This window comes from Nansenia antarctica, assembly GCF_963989245.1.
Source record: "Nansenia antarctica genome assembly, chromosome: 9".
NCBI lineage: Eukaryota > Metazoa > Chordata > Actinopteri > Argentiniformes > Microstomatidae > Nansenia > Nansenia antarctica.
In genome coordinates this window covers 18,001,005-18,028,253 of record NC_137679.1, presented here as the reverse complement: position 1 = coordinate 18,028,253, position 27,249 = coordinate 18,001,005, and the positions used below count along the sequence as shown (strand labels likewise).

At 48.7% G+C, this 27,249-nt stretch overlaps 1 protein-coding gene across 1 annotated transcript; it reads right to left on the bottom strand.

The window, feature by feature from the left end:
• Positions 1 to 362: 362 nt before the first annotated feature.
• LOC308165416 (maternal DNA replication licensing factor mcm6-like) lies at positions 363 to 23,296 on the bottom strand (the record flags this gene model as incomplete). The annotated part of the gene is made up of 17 exons (XM_080539572.1): positions 363 to 530; positions 876 to 899; positions 1,507 to 1,635; positions 2,385 to 2,540; positions 3,968 to 4,158; positions 4,286 to 4,429; positions 5,588 to 5,900; positions 6,283 to 6,390; positions 6,673 to 6,814; positions 7,991 to 8,132; positions 10,031 to 10,181; positions 13,592 to 13,740; positions 14,914 to 15,079; positions 17,383 to 17,632; positions 19,483 to 19,593; positions 20,564 to 20,710; positions 23,202 to 23,296. 17 exons carry the CDS (start codon positions 23,294 to 23,296, stop codon positions 363 to 365), a joined length of 2,586 nt encoding a protein of 861 aa, XP_080395698.1.
• Positions 23,297 to 27,249: the final 3,953 nt, after the last annotated feature.

Sequence of the window (27,249 nt, the reverse complement as noted above, 5' to 3'; positions counted from 1 at the left end):
GTTTTGCTTCAGGAACTCCGCTGTAACTGTCTTCTCGTTTTGCGTGCCAACTTCTAATAAGTCGAGCCTGCTGTAGGTACTATTTACACAGGGGTCATACCAGGTCAGAGCAGGTCATAGGGTCACATAGGGTGTGTGTAGGGGGGTGTAGGGGTCATGTAAGGGTCATACCAGGTCAGAGCAGGTCAGGGGGGGTGTAGGGGGTGTGTAGGGGTCATACCAGGTCAGAGCAGGTCAGGGGGGGTGTAGGGGCCATACCAGGTCAGAGCAGGTCAGGGGGGGTGTGTAGGGGGGTGTAGGGGTCATGTAGGGGTCATACCAGGTCAGAGCAGGTCAGGGGGGGTGTAGGGGTCATGTAGGGGTCATACCAGGTCAGAGCAGGTCATGCGGGCCATGGCCTCAGACAGACGCAGCATGCTCTCCAGCTGGCGGACGGTGATCCTCCAGGCCGACTTGCCGCTGCCGCCCGCGTCCCTCTGCCTCAGGGCCCGGTACTGGTCCACTACGAACTCCTGGGCCTCTGGGGTGATCTGGGGAGGGAGGGGGGAAGGGAGGGAGGGAGGGGGGAGGGAGGGTGTTAGTGGTACTGGTCCACTACGAACTCCTGGGCCTGTGGGGTGATCTGGGGAGTGAGGGGGAGGGAGGGTGGGGGGAGGGTGTTAGTGGTACTGATCCACTACGAACTCCTGGGCCTGTGGGGTGATCTGGGGAAGCGGGGGGAGGGGAGGGAGGGAGGGGGGAGGGAGGGAGGGAGGGGGGAGGGTGTTAGTGGTACTGATCCACTACGAACTCCTGGGCCTCTGGGGTGATCTGGGGAAGGGGGGGGGGGGGGGAGGGAGGGAGGGGGGAGGGTGTTAGTGGTACTGATCCACTACGAACTCCTGGGCCTCTGGGGTGATCTGGGGAAGGGGGGGGGGAGGGAGGGGGGAGGGTGTTAGTGGTACTGGTCCACTACGAACTCCTGGGCCTCTGGAGTGATCTGGGGAAGGGGGGGGGAGGGGAGGGAGGGGGGGGGGGGAGGGAGGGAGGGGGGGGGGGAGGGTGTTAGTGGTACTAGTCCACTACGAACTCCTGGGCCTCTGGAGTGATCTGGGGAAGGGGGGGGAGGGGAGGGAGGGGGGGGGAGGGGAGGGAGGGTGTTAGTGGTACTGATCCACTACGAACTCCTGGGCCTCTGGAGTGATCTGGGGAAGGGGGGGGAGGGGAGGGAGGAGGGGGGGGAGGGAGGGAGGGAGGGTGTTAGTGGTACTGGTCCACTACGAACTCCTGGGCCTCGGGGGTGATCTGGGGAGGGAGGGAGGGTGTGTGTGTGTAATAATACATAATAATAATAATAAGTGGCGGGGCTTACCTTGGTGGTGGGGTTAAGGGGCAGGGCTTACCTTGGGGGTGGGGTTAAGGGGCAGGGCTTACCTTGGGGGAGGGGTTAAGGGGCAGGGCTTACCTTGGGGGTGGGGTTAAGGGGCGGGGCTTACCTTGGGGGTGGGGTTAAGGGGCGGGGCTTACCTTGGGCTGGAACTGCCTGGCGAACAGGATGTACCTCTGGATCTCCTGCGTCTCGTAGACGCGCTGTACGGACTCCGTGCCGCGGCAGTGCAGGTCCACGATGCGCCGGGCGATGGCGTAGTCCGTTACCTAGGCAACCAGGAGGAGGTGCACGGAAGCAGAGACAGACAGACACAGTCACCCGGTTGAATCAGGATCAGGACAGGCCGCCATTTTGTTTTTGGTTATCGTAAAAGCAGCAAAACCCTAGCGATGTCACAGCTAGCTTCGATGCTAACTTAAAACACACTGAAATCACACAGGCCTTAGTAGTAGTTTACAATAGCAACACACTGAATCAAACACAACAGCTGCAAGTCTGAAGCTAATAGTTTAGCATCCTCACCTAAAATGAGGTTTTTACACATTGAGATGATGGAGTTTTGTTCAAATGCAGGGGCCAGATTGTTTTCTCTGATCTAGGATCAGGTCGAGCTAGGTGATTTCCCCAGTTCCCCGGCCTCCCTCAGCCTCCCCTGGTGTTCTACCTCCCCCAGCCTCCCCTGGTGTTCTACCTCCCCCAGCCTCCCCTGGTGTTCTACCTCCCCCAGCCTCCCCTGGTGTTCTACCTCCCCCAGCCTCCCCTGGTGTTCTACCTCCCCCAGCCTCCCCTGGTGTTCTACCTCCCCCAGCCTCCCCTGGTGTTCTACCTCCCCCAGCCTCCCCTGGTGTTCTACCTCCCCCAGCCTCCCCTGGTGTTCTACCTCCCCCAGCCTCCCCTGGTGTTCTACCTCCCCCAGCCTCCCCTGGTGTTCTACCTCTCCCAGCCTCCCCTGGTGTTCTACCTCCCCCAGCCTCCCCTGGTGTTCTACCTCCCCCAGCCTCCCCCGGCCTCCCACCTCGTTACACTCGTCTATGAGGATGAAGAAGAGGTCGAAGCGGGACATGATGGGCGCTGACATGTTGACGTTCTGCTTCAGGGACTTGGAGCGGTTGTAGCGGCCGTCAATGGGGTTGGCTGCTGCCAGGATGGACGTCCTCGCGTTCAGGGTGGCCTGACACACACACACACAGGTTATCACATTTTAATCATTTATTTATGTCCACATAGAAACAAGTATACAGGGACACAAATACTGAAGGCACAGATGGGATGCATTCACAAACAGACATGGACAATGTCTTTCACATACAACAGGACAAGACTCACGGGTACAAGTAACACCGTCTCCGCCATATATGGCGGCTGTCAATAATCGCAGAGACAGAGCAATACTTGCTGAGCCTTTTTGCTTCTCCCTTGGACATTCCCAGTAGACGTAGTCCTCTGACAACCAATCTGTGCACATGTCCAAGACTGCCAAATATAAAGACTAATAGCGTACACCTATAGCCTAGCTCTGAGATGGTATCTACAAGCTGCTGGTATTTCATGACCTTAGTCATGAAGGCTTCCTCTAGGCTTATATCAAAGGTGCATGCTACCTCTAATACAGACACCTCTCTGGACTCTTCATTAACAACAATAACATCTGGTGTGTTAGCAGACAACTGTGAAAAGTGACATTGGTCATTACAGAAATTGAACAAAGATGCATTGACACAAGCATGTGTATACATTTTCACTGTAACTGGGAAGTGGAGTGATATGTCCTTTACTATAAGGCTCACAATTCTGTCATGACGTGCTATATACATTCCTTTGTAAACATAACAGCCATTCAAGATGTGTGATAGTGTTTCTGTAACCTGTTCTGTGGTGTGGTGCAAGCAATGAGGAACCTGAGTGGAAGGAAACCAAATAGAGAGGTTGAGTCTGGTAGGAAGGACTTGTAATCTGGCCTTGGTTGTGAATATGACAGTCCTCATCGAGTGCAGTGTTTTTTTTAGAAAAGAATGAGAAACAGAGTGATCAGCTGTGGGAAGACATGCCAGTTTTCCCTGGAGTTTCAGACCAGTCCAGTGTTGTTGTTGTTGATGTTGATGAAGGTCCATGAGAGTCCGTCTGGCCCCTCTAGATGTTAGCTGGTGGCTCTGTCCAGCAAAGGAGGCTGTTGCCCTGACCTGTGTGAGAGGGTCAGATATACAGTTCTCTGAGACCCGAACAGTCTCAGAGTCAGACCGCACCCACTCCAGGTACACCCCGGCTCGGACACGGAGGTCATTCAGGTCTGGCCAATCAGACCAAACTCCAAAACCAGCGGAATGAGTGTCCAATTTTCCGCTGGGTTTCCTCTTGAACCCAAGGAAGTGGGGCTCCGCCCCCCTGGCAACTGGGACCTTCCTTCTCCTCAGGTCCAGGAACATGGAGGAGCGGGCCAGCTCCCTGACGTCCTTGTTGTCGTTGTTAAGCGGAAATTCTCATGCTGGTGTAGATCCATTCTACATCGGGGACCCCTAGCCCTCCCTCCCACTGGGGATGAAAGATGATGTCACGGGTGCTGTGTGAATTGAGTCCAAGCCACCTGCGCACTACGCTCACAGTCTTGTTGTTCATTTCACACAGCACTTTCTGGGGGATGTGGACATTGGAGAAGAGGTGCTGAACTTTGGACAGGGCCACCTGCCTGATGGCTTCTAACTTCATAGTTAGTGGCAGAGGACAATTGTCTATCAAGTCCAGCCTGGAAGTGAACTCAGTCAGGATGTTATTGACTTGCTCCTTCCACACTCCTGCGATGTTAATTTTATGTCCAAGATATGGGTGTCTCATGAAGAGAATTTACACGAATGGGCTGTGTTGCTAAAGAGAACACAGGGGGTGTGTCTGTTTTTGAGTGGTACCACCTGTTCCCCCCACTCCGCCTCTCATACAGGACAGCGCATTTGCTGGCTTTGACCTCCAGGCCAGACCATTCCAAAAAACTATCCGTCCTGCAGAGCATGTTCTTGATGACGCTCTCTTCCCTGGAGGCCAGGACAACATCATCTGCGTAGCCCTGCACTGGGTTGGGGGAGATGACACCCTCAGGGGCACACTGACACAGCCACTTAATCCACTGGTTGATGGCAATTATGAAATTAACCGCGCTCCATGGACAGCCAGTTTTAATGCCTGTCTGAAGTGGTGTTGGGCGAGTGAGCTGCTTCCCACAGATTACTTGGATGGTGGAGCTTCGGTACACATCTCTCACAATGTCAATGAATAGCTGGGGTAGCTGTATCTCTTCCAGTGATCTAATCATTATATTGTGAGCTAATGTCCCAAAAGCATCTCTAAAATCAAGAAAGACTGTAAAGAGTTTACATGACTGATGTTTAAAGTCATCTATCCCTGTCTTAAGGCAGAACACATGCTCATCCATACCCATCCTGCTGATGTAAGCCTTCTGTTTGGTGGACAAGATGTTAGCATCCACCAACCAGGGCAGGACTCGGGCCAGTATGCACTTCATGAACACCTTATAGATGGTAGGGAGAAGAGAGATGTCCCTCCATGTTGTTGGATCTTCAGGGATATTGCCTTTCTTTGGGATGCGATGTATCAATGCTCCTTTCCATGAATCTGGAACTCGCTTATTCTCCAAACAGACATTAAAAACAGTTGTTAATGTCTGACAAGACTGTGTGGATTTCAGTGCCTCGTATGTCACCCCATCTGAGCCACTGGCCTTGTTGTTGGGAAGGCTGTGCAAAACACACTCCACCTCCTGGACGGTGAAGTGTGAGGTGTCAGGGAGGAAAGGTGGATTGGGTAATGTCACCTCACCATGCCAAGGCGGTGGTGGGAGGTCGTCACCTGACCGGTTGTTTTGACACTTTGTATCGTAGTAATTCTGTATGGCTGTAATGTCACTCGGGCAGGGAGGGGGATCGGGATACATACTGTTGTTTAAAATGACTTGGATCGCCTTTGATCTCCTGTGCGACCAGAGATAGGCCAGTTTATTCCTGCTCACCCCGCGGTTCCCACCGCGACTCCGGCTCGCGGTCCTCTCTCTCTGCAGCGAGGGCAGAACGGTGTCGCGCATGAAACATAGCTGGTCGCGTATCCAGTCAGATGTAGAGACCGACGTTAAAACGTCAGGACACGGGCGCACTGGAGGGAATTTCTTCAGTACTCTTGCAGAGTATTTCAGGAGTTGCAAGCTGAATGGTTTACCCCCATGGCTTTGCGATGTAAAAACTCTGTTCTTAAAAAATATTCCATTCAGCAGAGCCGCGAGCCGCATCCACTTCCCCGGATCCCCCGAGGAAACATAAATCCTCTCGTGCAGCCGCTTGATGTTCAATCGGTGCCGGTAGCTCTTCTCAAGGGCCTGAAAAGCCATCCATTGCTGCTCTGACAGCGGGCGGACATACTGCAGAAAGGTCGCCGGGTCTGACGCCTCACCCCCCGGTTCTTCGCGAGAGGGGTCCCGAGGACGCATCAGCTGGTGAACTCTCCCGGTGAGCAGAGCTTCCTTGTAGGCTAGCTTGATACACGCGATCAAGCACATTGTCCATATAAGTTGCCACTGCATCTCTAATCTGCGCCTATTGCATTAACGGTGGCAATTACAACGGGTGTGCATGCGTCTAGATGTTCATACAAGCCTGTTTATGTTTTTATATCGCAAAAGCAAACAAACAGCTTCCCGAGGTGTACCTGCGGCCAACCTACTCCGGGCGCATGCGCACACACACACACACACACACACACAGAAGTAAGTGAAACAACTATACATCAGTCATCGTCAATAAGAACAAGTGCAAGAAGTAATGAAGAGGCAGAGAGTTGTGAAGAGGCATCATAACCTAACCATCTGACTGTGTGTGTATGTATGTATGTGTGTGTGTGTGTGTGTGTGTGTGTACCTTGACGCCAGCCTTGGTGATGGAGATGGTCTGCTGCTCCATGGCCTCGTGGATGGCCACCTGATCCTTTATGTCCATCTTGTCAAACTCATCGATGCAACACACTCCCTGGAGAGAGAGAGAGAGACACACACACACACACACACACACGACTGAAATGAGATTGAATAGGAGGGGGCCAAGGATTGATCCTTGTGGAACCCCACATGTCATTTTAATTTGGTCAGACACAAACTAGCCAATGGAGACACAGTAGCTTCTGTCCTGTAGCAACACAGCAAGGGAGGCTGGCCTGACCTCCGATTTCTACCTCCACCAGCCTCCCCTGACACACACACACACACACACACACACACGGTAGATAAAAGCTGTTGCCGTGGCGATGCCTACGTTGTCAGCCAGCATGAGGGCTCCGGCCTCGATGACGAACTCGTGAGACTCCTCGTCTCTGACCACGGCTGCTGTCAGGCCGGCGGCGCTGCTGGCCTTCCCACTGGTGTACACCGCCCTGGGGGCGAAGTCCTCCACGTGTCTGCACACACACACACACACACACACACACACACACAGGTTAACATCACACACACACACACACACACACACACACGATAACATCACACACACAGGTTAACATCACACACACACAGGTTAACATCACACACACACACACACAGGTTAACATCACACACACACAGGTTAACATCACACACACACACACAGGTTAACATCACACACACAAGATCAAACAAGCCTAGTTTTTCCTTTAGTGACGTTGATTGAATACCTCCCTGTAGAGGTGTGTGTGTTTGTCTGTAGAGTGTGTGTGGTGTGTGTGTGTGTCTGTAGTGTGTGTAGTGTGTGTGTAGAGTGTGTGTAGTGTAGTGTGTAGTGTGCGTCTGTGTGTATGTGTGCGTCTGTGTGTGTGTGTGTGTGCGTCTGTCAGGGGGCTTTCACACCGGCAAAGAACCGTGCCGGTTCGCGTTCGCGTTCGGAAACCTCCGAACCTTGGTGCTGTCTGGCGAACGAGCCCGCGTTCATACCAGTGTAACCTGAACCATCCGCGTCATCAACGCTGGGTGATGAAGGGGCGGGATAAACAAAAATGTCACAACTAGATGGCAGCTACTTCACTGGAAAAGAGGATAATATCTTCCACCACAGTATCTGAAATAAACTCAATTTTCTGTGAAACAAAACAAAATACACTTTCTATATGCGTTCTTTTACTAATCAGCTGCTCCGTTACTGGAATAGAAATGGCTTACGAAATTCGCGTTCGCGCATGTCCGCGCGCGTGTGTGTTTGCTGAGCATGTGAGGAAGATAGAGAGAATAATGACACTTTTGATATTGTTTTTGATCACTAATGATTAGATTTAGATTAGATTACATTTTGTCTACTTCCTCCTTGCTGGTCTCTGCAGCCTAGAATATGACACACCCACTGACGACGTGACTGTTCTACGTTTTGGTTCGCGCTTGAGAACCACTATTTTTTGGTGCCCGCTGCGAACCAACTTTTCAGGTTCCGAACCAATTGAGCTTCGGTCTGAACGCGCCGGCCGGTTCCAGACTTGGTTCGCGAACGTGAACCGGCACGGTTCTTTGCCGGTGTGAAAGCCCTATGAGTGTATGTGTGTGTGTGTGTAGTGTGTGTGTGTGTAGTGTGCGTCTGTGTGTAGTGTGTGTGTGTGTATGTGTGTGTGTACTTGAGGAACTGGCTCTTGGAGGTGCTGGGGTCTCCTACGATGCAGACGTTCACATCGCCCCTCAGTGACGTGCCCTCCATGGTCGTCTTGGCAACGCCCCCAAACAGCATCAGGAGGATGCCCCTCTTGATCTCGTCGTTGCCTGGCAACAGAGGGAGGGGTTTTTAAACGTGTTTCATTCACACGTTTTCATACTTGAAGCCAAAACATTGTTTACACACAACTTCAACATCCCACATTCAGCATAACAACATGTGTGCTAATAACAAGGGGCAAGGGAGGTAGCCTAGAGGTTAGACGCCGGATAGCAACCCGAAGGTCGCTGGTTCGATCCACGCCTCAGAAGGGAGCTGCATGTGCCCTTGAGCAAGGCACTTAACCCCCTAATTGCTCCAGGGGTGACTATGGCTGACCCCGTGTCTAGAGCAGAAAATACCACATTCCCGCAATTGATTGACAAGTTGATTGCATTGTAAATAAACTGTTATTAATTATAATTACATAAACTCAGTACCAGATATGGTCAGGGTTAGTTAGGGTTAGTCAGGGTTAACCCTGTCAGTACCATGTATAGTGGGGAACAGGCTGGAACAGAGGTTGTGGTAGAGGGTTAGTTAAGGTTAGTTAGGGGTAGTTAAGGTTAGTCAGGGTGTGTAGTGTGTGTGTGTGTGTGTGTGTGTGTGTGTGTGTGTGTACTGGGCACTGGGGTAGTGGTGGTCTAGTGGATAGTGAGTTGGACGTGATCGGAAGGTTGTGAGTTCAAATCCCGCCTGAAACCACACCACTACTAGTGTGCCCTTGAGTAAGGCACTTTGCCCTCAATTACTCCAGGAATGTCCCTGTAATTCAGCCATAGCCATAGTCATAGTCTCCTGGTGCACCCGGAACAACCTAGAGCTGAATGTTCTTAAGACAGTGGAGCTGATAGTGGACTTCAGGAGGAACCCACCCCCTCCCTCTCCAATCATACTGGGAGGCACTCCAGTCACCACAGTAGAGTCATGCCGCTTCCTTGGGGTGACAGTCTCTCGGGACTTGAAGTGGGGGCCCAACATCGACGCCCTCACAAAAAAGGCCCAGAAGTGACTGTTTTTCCTGAGGCAGCTCAGGAAATTCCACCTTCCAAAGACCACGCTGGTGAACTTCTACACGGCCATCATTGAGTCCATCGTCACCTCCGCCATCATCATCTGGTTCCCCGCTGCAGCGGCCAAGGACAAGGCCAAGCTGCAGCGGGTGATACGCTCGGCGGAGAGGGTGATTGGCTGCCCTTTGCCCCCCCTTGAGGCCCTGTTTAAAAGTAGGGCTTTGGGGAGGGCCAGGAAGATCATAGCTGACCCCGCACACCCAGGACACGGTCTCTTCGCCCCGCTCCCCTCAGGCAGGAGGGTGCGGTCCCTAAAAACTGTGAAGGCTTGACATGCACACAGCTTTTTCCCCACAGCCATCCGGCTCCTAAATGCCGCTGCCCCCCCCCCTGAACTGACCCCTATCTATCTACCCTCCCTCCACCCCCACCCAGAGAGCTTTGGACTGTCTGGATATGAACACTTGAACACTTGATCTCTGCACTTTATATTTATATTAATTATGACTCTTGCACTTTGATGTTGGTTTGCACTGTCTTGTCCTGTCTTGCACCTGTCCTGCTGTAAACCGTGCTCCATTGTCCCAAACCAAATTCCTAACATGTTTACATGTCATGGCAATAAAGTCTTCTGATTCTGATTCTAAATCGCTTTGGATTAAAAGCGTCTGCTAATGGCAAAATTAAATTAATAAAAATCAGGGTTAGTCAGGGGTAGTTAGTACCATGTATAGTGGGGAACAGGCTGGAACAGAGGTTGTGGTAGAGGGTTAGGGTTAGTCAGGGGTAGTTAAGGGTAGTTAGGGTTAGTCAGGGTTAGTTAAGGTTAGTCAGGGGTAGTTAGTACCATGTATAGTGGGGAACAGGCTGGAACAGAGGTTGTGGTAGAGGGTTAGTTAAGGTTAGTTAGGGGTAGTTAAGGTTAGTTAGGGGTAGTTAAGGTTAGTCAGTACCATGTATAGTGGGGAACAGGCTGGAACAGAGGTTGTGGTAGAGGTTCTTGTCTTGGCTCATCTCAAACACCTTCTCCCACTCCTGCACCGTCATCTGGCTCTTCACACTCTCCGCTGACTGGTCCTCCACACGCAGCTCCTTACCACCAAACTGGACGGATGCACATACACGGACACACAGACACGGACACACACACACCTCAGGATAGACAGTTTGCCGCCTTTTCAAAAACTCCTTGCCCCATTGAGCGTCGAGGGGCTAGTGTCTAAGGTATCGGGAGTAGGGTCTAGGATGTAGTGTCTAGGGTGGAGGGGTCCATCAGGGCTATGTCTGGGCGTACCCGGGGGTTGGTGGGGGCTACGTAGCAGGCCAGGAAGGTCTAGGGTCTAGGGTGTAGTGTGTAGTACAGGGCTGGACTGGGACAAAAATTAGGCCCTGCCATGTGGCTCAGACCGGCCCAACACAATCGGTCCGACACCGCCGATCAACATGCTGGCAGTCTGTTGAATATACCATTTGTAAAAAACCCTATAATCCGCACCGGATTATAAGGCGCACCTTCAATGAATGGCCTATTTTAGAACTGTTTTCATATACAGGGCGCACCGGATTATAAGGCGCATAGAATAGAAAATACTGCAGTCAAACGTTTGACTGGGGTTGCGTTACGCCCAAGCTCCACCTACTGCGTTGCGTCACCTCTCCATCGGTGTTGTGTCAACTTCCCGTGGTCCATGCTCCACCTGAGCGTTCTCACCGTCAATGTTCTACCTGCTCCACTGTCAATTTTTTATTTTTTTTTCCACCTCAAGTATCAGCCGTTCGTCATCCATTTTTGCAACAAGCGTCAAGGACCTGCGGTGATTCACAGCTGACTCGCGTGAATAGCAATTCGCAATAGCTGCGACCACGAGCTATAGAGTAGTTAGCTACAAGCATTTTCAATCTGGTATTATCTCTATTAGTGGATTAACCGCTGTGGTGATTCAACAGCTGATAAAAATACATCAAGTAGACTACAAACAGAGCAAAACAATAAAACACCAGAAAACAACCAATAGGCTATACAATTATAACCAACAACCAATATGTGACAGCTCCTGGTGAAATGTGTAACGTCATTTTTCAGTTTGTACACATGCTTAAACTACAGATTGTAAGCTTTCAAATGATGTGTCATACATTCAAATCAGAGAAAGATTGAACACGACAGGCGTATTTGAATGTTGGTTCACCTCAAACACTGAATGGGAGAAAAGTGACTCTGAATCTGAACGCAGCCACAGCTACGAACGCTGCTAACAAAACACATCGCTACGAAGGTCCAAACTGTATTTTAATAACATGACAACATACTGGGAGAACATCGACATACTAAAAACACATAACTACACATAACAAGATGAACACACAGTTCTTACTTTTGAACACGAGCTAAAACGAAAGTATGTTTCAACCCTCCCTTACCGGTAGCCTCCGGCAAACGAGAATAATGAATCCAATACACACATTATAAGTGTTTAGTGATCGTTAAACTGTTGTTTATTATATCGATATATTCAACTTCAAGTTGAAAGCACCAAGAAGGACCGCCTCGAAATTCATCGATGTTCATGTCCCGTGCTCGCGCTGTTGCCTTCATTCGAATAGTGACTGTAGAGACGCTTCTACTTGCGGCTCTCTGTTCAACAACCCACTGTTCGAGTTTGTCCTCTAACTGTGTTTGTCCTCTAACTGTGTCTAACTGTGTCTAACTGTGGCCATCTCGCTTTGTTCCCTCGGAAACTCTGTTTAGTCTTCTTTACTTGGGGTCTTGTGGTGTGGGACTGTGAGTAGGCACAACACCGGTGTTTACTGATTACCGTAATGCTGCAAGCGGTGCGGCTTTGTAGTTTACCAGTCGTACTGAAACATTTTGACAGAGCGCCTTGAGCGCCGTGTACAACCAGTATGGATCAACCAATTAACAAATTGATCCATATATAAGGCGCTCCGGGTTATAAGGCGCACTGTCGTTTTAAAAAATAAATAAAGGCTTTTAAGTGCGCCTTATAGTGCGGAAAATACGGTACATGTACACACAGGCTGCATGATTGCATTATGTTACACCAGAAGCCCAGTCATTTCAAATGGAAGGTTGCAAGACAACATTATTGGGTTGCAGACTGCATGAGTTTTATTTCTCCATGCAATAAAAAGCATTCATTAGTTCTGAACTAGGCTAGTGTAGATATTTTTTTTTTAATATATATTTTTTCAAATAAAAAGTATTATTAACACCCATTGTTGGTATTGCATTTATGTCAGTGACAGTGATACCTCAACTTGCTAGCTAGCAACAAAATAGAAAGTCACAAAATGCAGAACACCCCCATCTAACGTTAGCTATAGAGTCCACAGCCAAGCAGCACTAACGTTACACCACGAGAGAGATCACTGTGTGTGCATGAATTCCAGCCAAGTCCTGGTGAAGCGCAATGCAATCATGCTGCCTGTACGGGTTAGCATAAGTCATAAGACATTCTCTGCTGCTGCTCCCTTAATCTGGCCAATGCAAGCGACTAACATAACTTTGCTTTTGTAAAACCAAGTAACAACATTGCTTACCTCTCTAGCTGTGTCCTGTCTCCTCCTCAATTGCTAACGGCACATCAGTGCTAACGTTAGTTAGCGGTAAATATTTTGCTGTGGCAGCCGCAGCTGTAGTAGGCCTAGCCCCCACAGTCGATGCAGAGAACATATCTGTCAGTTTCTGACATTTTGAGGCATCCTCTGCTAGCTTCTTACTTTTTTTCTCCCTAATTTTCTGGGCACCCCCTTTCACTATCTTATCTACTAACATGACACTGTACTTGGGTTGTCGGCCGAGGGATCAGAGTGGGGGAGGGGGCCGATGGACAGCAGGGCCTAAGCATGTGATTGGGCCAGCCCATGTGTTAGTATAAATGGGGGCCGCCGCTTGATTCAGCGCTAGTTGATGCCGTGCTATTTTGGGCCGCGCTAGTTTTTTTTTTTTTTTTTTTTGGGGGGGGGGGGGGGGGGGGGGGGGGTGTCAGGCGGCCCGACCTGCCCAAAACTAGCGCGGCCCATCTGCCAGCGGGCAGAAAGATTGTATGGCCAGTCCAGCGGTGCTGTAGTGTGTAGTGTCTAGGGTGTAGGGCGTACCCGGGGGTTGGTGGGGGCCACGTAGCAGGCCAGGAAGGTGTAGTGTGTAGTGTGTAGGGTGTAGTGTGTAGGGTGTAGTGTGTAGGTACCCGGGGGTTGGTAGGGGCTACGTAGCAGGCCAGGAAGGTGTAGTGTGTAGGGTGTAGGGTGTAGTGTGTAGTGTGTAGTGTGTAGGGTGTAGTGTCTAGGGTGTAGGGTGTAGTGTGTAGTATGTAGGGTGTAGGGTCTAGTGTGTAGTGTGTAGGGTGTAGTGTGTAGGGTGTAGGGTGTAGGGTGTAGGGTGTAGTGTGTAGTGTGTAGGGTGTAGTGTGTAGTGTGTAGTGTGTATGGTGTAGTGTGTAGGGTGTAGTGTGTAGTGTGTAGGGTGTAGTGTGTATGGTGTAGTGTGTAGGTACCCGGGGGTTGGTGGGGGCCACGTAGCAGGCCAGGAAGGCCGTCCTGTAGGAGAGGTCCCGGACCCCCAGGGCCTTCAGCCCCGCGATGCCGTCCGCCTCGAAGCCCTCCCGCCCCCCCGTCACCTTGGTGCTGGTCTCTGACCTGGTCCCTGGAGGGAGGGAGAGGGGGGGGAGGGGAGGGGAGGGGGGGGAGGGAGAGAGGGGGGAGGGGGAGGGAGAGGGAGGAAGCAGACCAGAGAGATATCTGTTCAGGAGGGACAGTTAAGGTGCAGCCTGAAGAGATGGAGGTCTTTAGTCTACGGCAGAAGATGGGGAGTGACTCTGCAGGCCTGACAGCAGACGGAGTTAGGGGCTAAGGGCTGGGGGCTAGCAGCTAGGAGCTAGGGACTAGGGGCTAGGGGTTTATGTCTGGTAGGGTCATAGGGTTAGCTGCCCCTACCAGCCACAGCCAGTTAGTTAGTAGGGTGAGGGTTAGTTAGTTAGTAGGGTTAGTTAGTAGGGTTAGGGTTAGTTAGTTAGTAGGGTTAGTTAGTAGGGTTAGGGTTAGTTAGTTAGTTAGTAGGGTTAGTTAGTTAGTTAGTAGGGTTAGGGTTAGTTAGTAGGGTTAGGGTTAGTTAGTTAGTTAGTAGGGTTAGTTAGTTAGTAGGGTTAGTTAGTTAGTTAGTTAGTTAGTAGGGTTAGGGTTAGTTAGTAGGGTTAGTTAGTTAGTAGGGTTAGTTAGTAGGGTTAGTTAGTTAGTAGGGTTAGTTAGTAGGGTTAGGGTTAGTTTGTTAGTTAGTAGAGTTAGTTAGTAGGGTTAGGGTTAGTGTTAGTTAGTTAGTTGGGTTAGTTAGTAGGGTTAGGGTTAGTTAGTTAGTAGGGTTAGTTAGTAGGGTTAGGGTTAGTTTGTTAGTTAGTAGGGTTAGTTAGTAGGGTTAGGGTTAGTTTGTTAGTTAGTAGGGTTAGTTAGTAGGGTTAGTTAGTTAGTAGGGTTAGGGTTAGTTAGTTAGTTGGGTTAGTTAGTAGGGTTAGGGTTATTTAGTTAGTTAGTAGGGTTAGTTAGTAGGGTTAGGGTTAGTTTGTTAGTTAGTAGGGTTAGTTTGTTAGTAGGGTTAGTTAGTTAGTTAGTTAGTAGGGTTAGGGTTAGTTAGTTAGTTGGGTTAGTTAGTAGGGTTAGGGTTAGTTTGTTAGTTAGTAGGGTTAGTTAGTTAGTAGGGTTAGTTAGTTAGTTAGTAGGGTAAGGGTTAGTTAGTTAGTTGGGTTAGTTAGTAGGGTTAGGGTTAGTTAGTTAGTAGGGTTAGTTAGTAGGGTTAGGGTTAGTTAGTAGGGTTAGCTGCCCCTACCAGCCACAGCCAGCGCCGCCACGTCAGGTACGACTATGAGCGTCCCGGTGAAGTCACAGCGGTCGCCCGCCTGGGCCGACTCCACCGCCTCCGCCCGCAGCACCACCTCCACGCTGCGGGGGATGGAGCCCCGGGGCAGCTCCGCCTGGGTCTCCTGGATACGCACCTGGGGGAGGGGGCAGGCACACACACACACACACACACACACACACACACACACAGGCACACAAGCCAAAGTAGAACACACACACACGATGATGATTGTGCTGCTGCTTGCAAACACACACACACACACACACACACACACACACACACACACACAATAAGGCTACACACACAGGCGTGGGCCTGTAACAATTATGAAATAATTGTCTAATGGCAATGTTGACTGTGCTCCAACATGCTAGCTAGCTAGCTGGCTAACAACAAAGAACATCATGTTAGCTAGCTAGCTAACAACATCAGGGGGCCATTCCACTAAAGTGGATTAGTATATCGGCGATTGAAATAAATCAGGCGATCAGGCTACTCGGGATTGGAATTCAAGCCTCAGGTGATTCCTCGAACGAGGATCAGGCTTGTGTCATGAGTGTTCACAGAACACCGGCTTACAAATCCTCGATATGGGCGCGTGCACGCAGACATAAAGAGCCCCAAAGAGTCGATCTGTCGAAATGAAGATACTCCACTCTGCAGGGGTCCTACATTTGCGCAGCATTCCGAATTATTGATCTTTATGAAGACGGAAAAACAAGATGTAAAATAGTGCAATACTCCCGCAATTAACAAGGCGAGGGAAATGGTTTGGCAAGAAATTGCTGACCGATTAAATGCGTAGGTCATACTAGCCCTAGTTATTGTTATATGTTCATATTTTAATAAATGAATATTTACTACAGTGGTGATATCAGCAGCAGGCTAAAATCGTCTTATCGTCACGATGGCCTAGTGGTATTTACCGCTGCCGTGGTATTTATTCGTCTTTTTAAGACGGTGGTTCGAATCCCTCTTCAGACACACTTTTTTATTGCATTTCGTTGTCTGAATCTAATCTAAAATCTCATCTAAAATATAGTAATAGTAAGTATATAGGCTATAAAATGATGGTGCAGGCTAATTTACAAGAACTGACACGATTACAATGGTGTTTGAAGCCTTTCTGAGTAAATTATGTTCTTAAACTAGACCCTGGCATAGATTATTTTTTCTTACGATTACTGATGGATAGATGATTCACTTAGACAGATATATATATGTTGTAAATCGATTTGCATGAAGGCTTCGGTTAAATGTAAAAAATAAAATTAAAAAAATTAAAAATAAATCGGAACTCTAGCTGGTTGCCTTAACCACTGCACCAGCCAGACCGCTGTGACAAAAGCAATGCAAGTTGATAGACATACCTATTTATTTAATTTAATTTTTTACACTTTTTAATTTATTTATCTATCGATCTATCTATCTATCACACTTTCAAAATATCAGGTTATCTATCTATCGATCGATCACACTTTCAAATTATCAAATTATCTATCTATCACACAGTCAAACTATCTAATCTATCTATCTCGTGTGAAGTGGGAACTAATATTTCCTAAAAGACACTTGAGGAACTGTCGTTCGGGATGTAGTTTCCGCCTGTGAGCTGTTTTGACGCACGCATTACGTTAGCCAGCCTGTAAGTCTGCTCGGGACCAGGCTAATTATATCTGACTCAGAAGGATATGTTGCATAGCAACCAAGCAGCGAATTATTTGAGCCACATTGATGGAACCGACCGCAAGCTTATTTAAACCTGGATCAGAGTTAATTGCTTGGATCAGAGTTAATCTCGCATAGTGGAACGGCCCCCAGCTCCTCTAAACACATAAATCACAACATGCTGACAGAACATGAACAAGCTAAAAACACATAACTACACAACTAGATGACACGCAGTCCCTTTTTTATTGATGAGCACTCACTTTTTTATTGATGAGGATACATGCTCAATTGTTTGTTCAAAAATATGTTTCATGATAATAAAGAGGCGTGGTTTACTTCATAGGTTGCTGTATTATTATTACATTATCTGGGTCACATAACAGTGAAACAATTATATTGTTAATCGCAATTATTTCTGAGACAATTGTACAACAAAATGTGGAATTGTTAGTCCTACACGCACACACACACAATTTCACATGGACAATTTCTCACACACACACACCCACTCCTCTCCTCTCCTCTCTCCTCCCCCTCCTCCTCTCCCTCCCCTCCCTTCCTCCTCCCCCCTCCCCTCCCTTCCTCCTCCCCCCTCCCCTCCCTTCCTCCTCCCCCCTCCCCTCCCTTCCTCCTCCCCCCTCCCCTCCCTTCCCTTCCTCCTCCCCCCTCTCTCCCCTCCCCTCCTCCTCTCCTCTCTCCTCTCCTCCCTTCCCTCCCTTCCCTTCCTCCTCCCCCCTCCCCTCCCCTCCTCCCCTCCCCTCTAACCTTCTGGAAGTCGACGAAGCGTGACTTGTTGGGGTCCAGCAGGAAGCGTCTGCGGTTGGCGCAGACGGGGTTGTTGCAGACGCTGGGCTGGGTGTAGCGGAACTGCTGGGCCACCTCCTTCACCACCGCCTGGCAGTCCAGACACAGGAAGCAGCCGCTCACCAGCTCCGGGTGGACAGGGTGGGTCCGGACCACCTGGCCGCTGATCCTCAGCAGGGAGCCGATACGGGCCGACGCCATCTCCCTGATCCTGGAGGAGGGGAGGGAGAGAGGGAGGGAGGGAGGGAGGGAGGGAGGGAGAGAGAGAGGGAGAGAGGGAGAGAGGGAGGGAGGGAGGGAGGGAGGGAGGGAGGGAGGGAGAGAGAGAGGGAGAGAGGGAGAGGTGGGTGGAGGGGACAAGGGGGGTGAGGCAGGGGGGAGGATGGGGGAGGGATGAGGGAGGGAAGGAGGGAGGCAGGGAGGGAAGGAGGGTGGAGGGGACAAGGGGGGTGAGGCAGGGGGAGGATGATGGAGGGAAGGAGGGAGGGAGGGAGGGAGAAGGGTGGAGGGAAGGAGGGAGGCAAGGGGGAGGATGATGGTGGAGGGAAGGAGGGAGGGAGATTGCAGTGAGATGGGGGAGGGGATGGAAGGATGGGGGGGGAAGGAGGGTGGAGGGGACAAGGTGGGTGAGGCAGGGGGAGGATGATGAATAGTTAACTATCTAGCATGGTAGTGAAGGTAGCGTTGGTGTGATAACAGTAATAGTTAACTATCTAGCATGGTAGTGAAGGTAGCGTTGGTGTGATAACAGTAATAGTTAACTATCTAGCATGGTAGTGAAGGTAGCGTTGGTGTGATAACAGTAATAGTTAACTATCTAGCATGGTAGTGAAGGTAGCGTTGGTGAGATAACAGTAATAGTTAACTATCTAGCATGGTAGTGAAGGTAGCGTTGGTGTGATAACAGTAATAGTTAACTATCTAGCATGGTAGTGAAGGTAGCGTTGGTGTGATAACAGTAATAGTTAACTATCTAGCATGGTAGTGAAGGTAGCGTTGGTGTGATAACAGTAATAGTTAACTATCTAGCATGGTAGTGAAGGTAGCGTTGGTGTGATAACAGTAATAGTTAACTATCTAGCATGGTAGTGAAGGTAGCGTTGGTGTGATAACAGTAATAGTTAACTATCTAGCATGGTAGTGAAGGTAGCGTTGGTGTGATAACAGTAATAGTTAACTATCTAGCATGGTAGTGAAGGTAGCGTTGGTGTGATAACAGTAATAGTTAACTATCTAGCATGGTAGTGAAGGTAGCGTTGGTGTGATAACAGTAATAGTTAACTATCTAGCATGGTAGTGAAGGTAGCGTTGGTGTGATAACAGTAATAGTTAACTATCTAGCATGGTAGTGAAGGTAGCGTTGGTGTGATAACAGTAATAGTTAACTATCTAGCATGGTAGTGAAGGTAGCGTTGGTGTGATAACAGTAATAGTTAACTATCTAGCATGGTAGTGAAGGTAGCGTTGGTGTGATAACAGTAATAGTTAACTATCTAGCATGGTAGTGAAGGTAGCGTTGGTGTGATAACAGTAATAGTTAACTATCTAGCATGGTAGTGAAGGTAGCGTTGGTGTGATAACAGTAATAGTTAACTATCTAGCATGGTAGTGAAGGTAGCGTTGGTGTGATAACAGTAATAGTTAACTATCTAGCATGGTAGTGAAGGTAGCGTTGGTGTGATAACAGTAATAGTTAACTATCTAGCATGGTAGTGAAGGTAGCGTTGGTGTGATAACAGTAATAGTTAACTATCTAGCATGGTAGTGAAGGTAGCGTTGGTGTGATAACAGTAATAGTTAACTATCTAGCATGGTAGTGAAGGTAGCGTTGGTGTGATAACAGTAATAGTTAACTATCTAGCATGGTAGTGAAGGTAGCGTTGGTGTGATAACAGTAATAGTTAACTATCTAGCATGGTAGTGAAGGTAGCGTTGGTGTGATAACAGTAATAGTTAACTATCTAGCATGGTAGTGAAGGTAGCGTTGGTGTGATAACAGTAATAGTTAACTATCTAGCATGGTAGTGAAGGTAGCGTTGGTGTGATAACAGTAATAGTTACTTTATTCTTGTGGGAAACTCCGAGAAGGCCACATAGAACTCCTTGTTGGCTGGGATCTTCCCATGATCCCTTGCAAAGGAGCGCACCGCTCTGCACAGGTACGGATAAACCCTGAGGGGGGGAAAGCGTTAACATTTATTCCCGAAGAATTATTATTATATTTATATCAAATTTCAGGACTTTCCTTTCATGACCTTTCCTAGATATGTGCGTTCTACCACCCAGTATCCTTACATTTTCAACATCACATCAGGATAAGCTAGCATGAAGCTATCTTGCAGTTTCTCTGTGTAGGAGGCAGGCTAATTTACAAGACGGCGCCAACTAAAGGTCGTTGTGTGTAAGTAGCAGCTTCCCATTGTAAAGACTATGGTCATTTGACCCCCGAGGCGGCTCTTATAGTAGGTAAAAAAAGGCACAGCTGTTCTAGTGTTAAACATGAACACAGCACATTATCCTACCAGACTAGACTACAGATTAAACCACATTGTCCTACCAGACTAGGCTACAGATTAAACCAGACTAGGCTACAGATTAAACCAGACTAGGCTACAGATTAAACCAGACTAGGCTACAGATTAAACCAGACTAGGCTACAGATTAAACCAGACTAGGCTACAGATTAAACCAGACTAGACTACAGATTAAACCAGACTAGACTACAGATTAAACCAGACTAGACTACAGATTAAACCAGACTAGACTACAGATTAAACCAGACTAGGCTACAGATTAAACCAGACTAGGCTACAGATTAAACCAGACTAGACTACAGATTAAACCAGACTAGACTACAGATTAAACCAGACTAGGCTACAGATTAAACCAGACTAGGCTACAGATTAAACCAGACTAGGCTACAGATTAAACCAGACTAGGCTACAGATTAAACCAGACTAGACTACAGATTAAACCAGACTAGGCTACAGATTAAACCAGACTAGGCTACAGATTAAACCAGACTAGGCTACAGATTAAACCAGACTAGGCTACAGATTAAACCAGACTAGGCTACAGATTAAACCAGACTAGGCTACAGATTAAACCAGACTAGGCTACAGATTAAACCAGCGGTATCTACCTGTAGAAGTCCTCCTGGATGGCGGTGGCCAGCTGCTGGTTGAAGTGCTCTATGTTGGTGAAGCTGACGGTCAGGGTGTTCCTCTCCGGCCGGATCAGCTCCTCTGCATCAGGCAGGTACAGCAGCCCCCCCTCTGGGTTCTGGAACCTGGGGTGAGGGTGTACAGGTGAGGTGCAGGTACAGCAGCCCCCCCTCTGGGTTCTGGAACCTGACCGTGAAGCTGAGGTGAGAATGCGTGATGCGCATGGAGCTGTCATGGGAGCGTGTCTAGTTTCATTGAAAAAGAAGAGAACGCACACCGCAGAGAACTTGGGCGAGGTGCTGGTGACGGACCAGAATACTGAGGCCACAGTCTTTTTTTGCCTTTTGATAACTTATATGTAACACCGACTGTGTATGACGTAATGTGTAATCTCACGTAGGTGTTGCCAATTCAATCTAGCCTACACCTGTCTGACATGCACTAGTTTGTTTGTAAGACTTGACAAAGGCTTCTGGCCGAAACTTGTCAATAAATATACACTTCTTGCATCTGGAAGGAGTGTGCGGCTTCTACTTTATCCTTTAGCGTCACGTGTCCCATGTTCCCTCAGCCCTATGTTCCCTCAGTTCAACCCTAGCCCTACAGAGATTCCTGCCTTGATAGTATGATAACTTAGAAATGTGGGAACATAGGGATGACCCACGTTGTGATCAGGTCTATTTAGCTATTTTTCATCATCCTCTACCCTCTTAATTGGTCCCAGATTGTGCTTTAATCTGATTAGTGATGAATTCATCTGCTCATCCGGTCCTAGGCTGTTATTCTGAACTATATCCTGAGTTTATCCAGACAAAACCTCCACACACTAAAACAAGGTGTTACCTCGTGAGCTTAGAATGATAAGGTTCCATCTCCGTTTAGAATGATAAGGTTCTATCTCCGTTTAGAATGATAAGGTTCTATCTCCGTTTAGAATGATAAGGTTCTATCTCCGTATAGAATGATAAGGTTCTATCTCCGTTTAGAATGATAAGGTTCTATCTCCGTTTAGAATGATAAGGTTCTATCTCCGTTTAGAATGATAAGGTTCTATCTCCGTTCAGAGATATTGAGCGTCAACGTTTTTACATTCCATTATGTTTTGTGTGTCATGGAACCTTTGTATTTTATGAATTACTAACTCAATTTTAAAAATAACACCACACAGGCATTAATAAACACCTAATGGATCAGATTATGTAAAAAAAAAAAAAACTCGATTTTGACAAAAATGGAGATAGAACCTTCTAATTCTAACGTCACAACCTATCAAACAGCATCCTGCTTCTGCATCTGATCCTGGGATGTTAGAAGGCGTTTAGTTTGGGGGTTTTAGGCGGTAATTAATTAGTCAATTAGGGGATTCAGTAGACGAGGCTGTAGTCATATGGACAGATGACGTCATGTATCCTATAGAAATAAAACATGACCTCGCCAAGCCAGTTTGGAGCCTAACACAACCCTTCCTTCTCTGTCCCTCTGTCTGGCGGGTAGAAAGCTGTCACCTTCAACAATAATATACACAAACGCACTTTCCAGGACGCAGTGAAGAGGTGAACTACGAAGGGAGATAAGAGAGCTCATTTGACCTCCAACTCGTGATTTGGTCAAAGTTGGCTTTGTGCTAAGTTGACCTAACTCCCTTTTAACTTGCTGTTAAATGACTTTGCGAGAGAAATTCGACAGGTTTGACGGCCGTCAAAAGGGAACAAACCACCCAGTTGAAAGTCTCCGACTCCCTCTGTCCAGAGATGATCTGGGATCACCGTTCGCTTTCGGTCCAGAAGCAACCAAACCTACTCACTCCTCCATGAACAACCAAACCCACTCACTCCTCCGGGAACAACCAAACCTACTCACTCCTCCAGGAACAACCAAACCTACTCACTCCTCCGGGAACAACCAAACCTACTCACTCCTCCAGGAACAACCAAACCTACTCACTCCCCCAGGAACAACCAAACCCACTCACTCCTCCAGGAACAACCAAACCTACTCACTCCTCCAGGAACAACCAAACCCACTCACTCCTCCGGGAACAACCAAACCCACTCACTCCCCCAGGAACAACCAAACCCACTCACTCCTCCAGGAACAACCAAACCTACTCACTCCTCCAGGAACAACCAAACCTACTCACTCCCCCAGGAACAACCAAACCCACTCACTCCTCCGGGAACAACCAAACCTACTCACTCCTCCAGGAACAACCAAACCCACTCACTCCTCCGGGAACAACCAAACCCACTCACTCCCCCAGGAACAACCAAACCCACTCACTCCTCCAGGAACAACCAAACCTACTCACTCCTCCAGGAACAACCAAACCTACTCACTCCTCCAGGAACAACCAAACCTACTCACTCCCCCAGGAACAACCAAACCCACTCACTCCTCCAGGAACAACCAAACCTACTCACTCCTCCAGGAACAACCAAACCCACTCACTCCTCCAGGAACAACCAAACCCACTCACTCCTCCAGGAACAACCAAACCTACTCACTCCTCCAGGAACAACCAAACCTACTCACTCCTCCAGGAACAACCAAACCTACTCACTCCTCCAGGAACAACCAAACCTACTCACTCCTCCAGGAACAACCAAACCCACTCACTCCTCCAGGAACTCCAGAAACAACTTCTGACATTTTTCCGACAGCTCATCCTTCACGGTCACTCCCCCGGCGCCGGTCTCGGTAGCAGGATCCATTCAGACGGTAAGGGTAACGGTGGCACCACAGACGGTACAGCAGCTCTGGACCAAACTGACCTGAGAAGCTGTGGACCAGACTGACCTGAGTGTCCTGATGAGCTCAGGTGTGACCCACTAGGCTGATTGGCACCTGACTCCGCCCATATTCCAGAGTATGAAACGTGAAGCCTCTCCATATAATGTCATTCCTTCATATAATACCTAAATATAATGTGTGTTTCATATAATGGCCTCATTTGTGTGGCACAAACGTCTTTATTTTAGTGGAAGACTGGCAGACATCGCAGGTTCTAAACTCAAACCCAGTGCCTGATGAAAGGAGTGTTTGCAGTGTGATGAATTCATATTAATTTCTGAGGTAAAGAGTGTTTCAGAGGCAGGTTAGACCAGGAACATAACCTCGAGTTCAATCACCTGGCAGTCATCAATGTTTTCTTTTGTCATGTCACATTTATCATTAAAAAAATAATTAATAATCAAGATTGATTACAACTTCAAGGGCATGATGATAATAATAAAATGATAGGAGCATGTATGTCACATACTGTAGTAGATCGTGACAGAGATAGGACTCAGGAGTTTATCAGGATGTTTAATCCAGGTTGACCACATCCTACCTAGCCCCACCCACCAGTCAGCCTAGACCAATCACTGCCCTCCTACCTAGCCCAACCCACCAGTCAGCCTAGACCAATCACTGCCCTCCTATCTAGCCCCACCCACCAGTCAGCCTAGACCAATCAATCACCTTAGAACATCTCAAAACTCCTCTTAGCTGCTACTTCTTCATCTCCTCCTCCTCCCCCCATCATCATCATCATCAGTAATGAAGCTGATCCGAGGGCATACAGAAACCTTTTTATTTAACACACATAAAAAAAAAGTGAACCACACTATACAAATGGTTGTTCTGGTACTGGTGGCGGGGGGGGGGGGGGGGTGGGGGGGAGGAGGGGGGTAGGGAGGCTGATTACAGGTCTAACAGGCCCGGTCCAAACACACAGACAGCCCCCCCTCTGATATCTCCGACGTTGTTTGTTTTTGCTTTTTAAATGCAGAGAGAGAGAGAGAGAGAGAGAGAGAGAGAGAGAGAGAGAGAGAGAGAGAGAGAGAGAGAGAGAGAGAGAGAGAGAGACAGCAGCATGCAGCCTGAGCTCCTAGGAGGAAGGGGGGTTGGTTTTCTGATTTATTTATGTTTTGGGGAGAGGGGGAGGGAGGGGGGGTTGGTTTGTTTTCTGATTGGGGGAGCCAGGGGACAGGGAGGAGGGGGGGGGGTTGGGTGATGTTATTAACGTAGTCAGATAAAGGTCAAAGGTCTGTGTGTGTTATGTACAGGTCTCCACCTCTCCTCTCCTCTCCTCTCCTCTCCAGCAGGGTGTCAGGCGGAGAAACGAACGGTGTGTTTCTGTTTTTGTTTTGTTTATTACTCGAGAACTGATGATGAACTGATTGAGAACTGATGATGAAGAAGAAAGAAAAAGAGGGGGAAGGTGGAGGAGAAGAATGGAAACGTTTGTTTGTTGTTGTTGTTGTTGTTAAGCCAGGTAGCTGTACGTGTCCTTCTCTCCGTCCACGCGCTCCAGGTACTCCTTATCGATCAGGATGTCGATACATTTCTGGAAGAACAAACAAAACAAAGATGAAACAACCCGTGACAGAGGAACAGGAAGTAACTCTAGCTCCTCCCAATCCTCTTCCCTCGCTTCCTTCTCTAAAGGCATTGGAGGAGAACACCCAAGGGGGTGGAGCCTCAGATCTCCTACTCCAATGCGCTCTGAGAAGGGAGGCTGGTGGAGGTAGAAATCGGAGGACAGGCTCATTGTAATGCATGGCACGGAATAGTGAATGCTATCAAACACTGTTCCTCGTACCATTCCATGCATTACAACAAGCCCGTCCTCCGAATCCTACCTCCGCCAGCCTCCCGATAGTTGATAGTTTTAGAACTGAAATGATGTATGTATGAAGCTGCTCCAGATGCATTGTTATTTTAGTATTTTATCCTGTAGGGAGGGCGGCCCTGCAGGTACCTTGATGACGGGGACGCGGGGGGGTGTGAGGGGTGACAGTACCTTGATGACGGGGACGCGGGGGGGTGTGAGGGAGGACAGTACCTTGATGACGGGGACGCGGGGGGGTGTGAGGGAGGACAGTACCTTGATGACGGGGACGCGGGGGGGTGTGAGGGGGGACAGTACCTTGATGACGGGGACGCGGGGGGGTGTGAGGGGGGGCAGTACCTTGATGACGGGGACGCGGGGGGTGTGAGGGAGGACAGTACCTTGATGACGGGGACGCGGGGGGGTGTGAGGGGGGACGGTACCTTGATGACGGGGACGCGGGGGGGTGTGAGGGGGGACAGTACCTTGGTGACGGGGACGCAGGGGGGTGTGAGGGGGGACAGTACCTTGATGACGGGGACGCGGGGTTTGAAGCGGGAGGACAGCTGGTTGAGGACCTCGGCTAGGAGCTGCTGGTGCTTCAGGACCTTCCTCATCTTCATGATCCTCACAATGGCCGTCTGGGGGGGGAGGGGGGGGGGAGAGGAACATCATTATCTGTCTGTCTGTCTGTCTGTCTACATATCTTTCTATCTTTCTATCTATCTATCTACATATCTATCTATCTGTCTAGATCAGTGGTTCTCAACCTTTTTTGGGCCAGCGCCCCCCTGTCCATTATCCAGGCCTCTTACCGCCCCCCATCAAAAAAAGTAGGCTTATTTTCTTCCCTAAATATTAATGTTGACTAATATTCTGTGTTATATAATTTAAAAAGCATGTCACTGAATGCCAAATAATAGATTGGATTTAACTGGGCAGTTGGAATATCATTATCATTAGTTTACCAGAGAGCAGAAAAGCCATGTGAATGTGAATAAAAATGCTGTTTCTGAGTGTTAAACAAACTCAGACAACATCAGAGAATACAAACAGACTGCTACGGAACAGCAGCAATTTCACACATGTCCGATGCAGAACAAACAGTAGGCTGCAGAACTGTACATTACAACTAACATTGTTCGTTTTTGTGTGCTGGTGTTGCATTTCTCCAAATTGCTGTTTTATGATGCTAATATTTATTCATTTTTGATTGGACTTTGGGGGGGGGGGGGGTGTCACAATATGGCGGCAAACGCTAGGGGGCTATTATTTAAATATTTTATTTAGTATTCTATGGTATTATTTTCATAAACTGACCACTTCGAAGTTCTCATATCAACACATATCAAAACATAACAAAGTTCCAAAGTTCAGAGCTCTGCGCTCTGGGAGCGCTCAGAGATGGGCGCTCTGACTGAAAACATGGTTTTGTCCGAGCGAACTGACCGTTTGTGCATTTACGAACGTACCCGTAATAACACTGCTGACAGCTGATCAATACAAAAGACGCTGCAGCTGATGCGTTCGTTTCCAGGACATCACAAGAGGAGCAACATATCACAAAAAAGCGATCGTATTTTAGTTTGCAAACACATCGCAATGCATCACGAAACTCAGATGAGACGAAGCAAACGTCGAGCGCAGGTTCAATCCTACCCCCTTCGTGTTTTTTTTTCTCCCCACCTCTAATTCTCCCTCCCTCTCCCTCTCCCTCTCTCCCTCTCTCTCTCTCATTCCTTTGAATCTGCAACGCGGATGCAGAGAGAGAGAGAGAGAGAGAGAGAGAGAGAGAGAGAGAGAGAGAGAGAGAGAGAGAGAGAGAGAGAGAGAGAGAGAGACAGCAGCATGCAGCCTGAGCTCCTAGGAGGAAGGGGGGTTGGTTTTCTGATTTATTTATGTTTTGGGGAGAGGGGGAGGGAGGGGGGGTTGGTTTGTTTTCTGATTGGGGGAGCCAGGGGACAGGGAGGAGGGGGGGGGGTTGGGTGATGTTATTAACGTAGTCAGATAAAGGTCAAAGGTCTGTGTGTGTTATGTACAGGTCTCCACCTCTCCTCTCCTCTCCTCTCC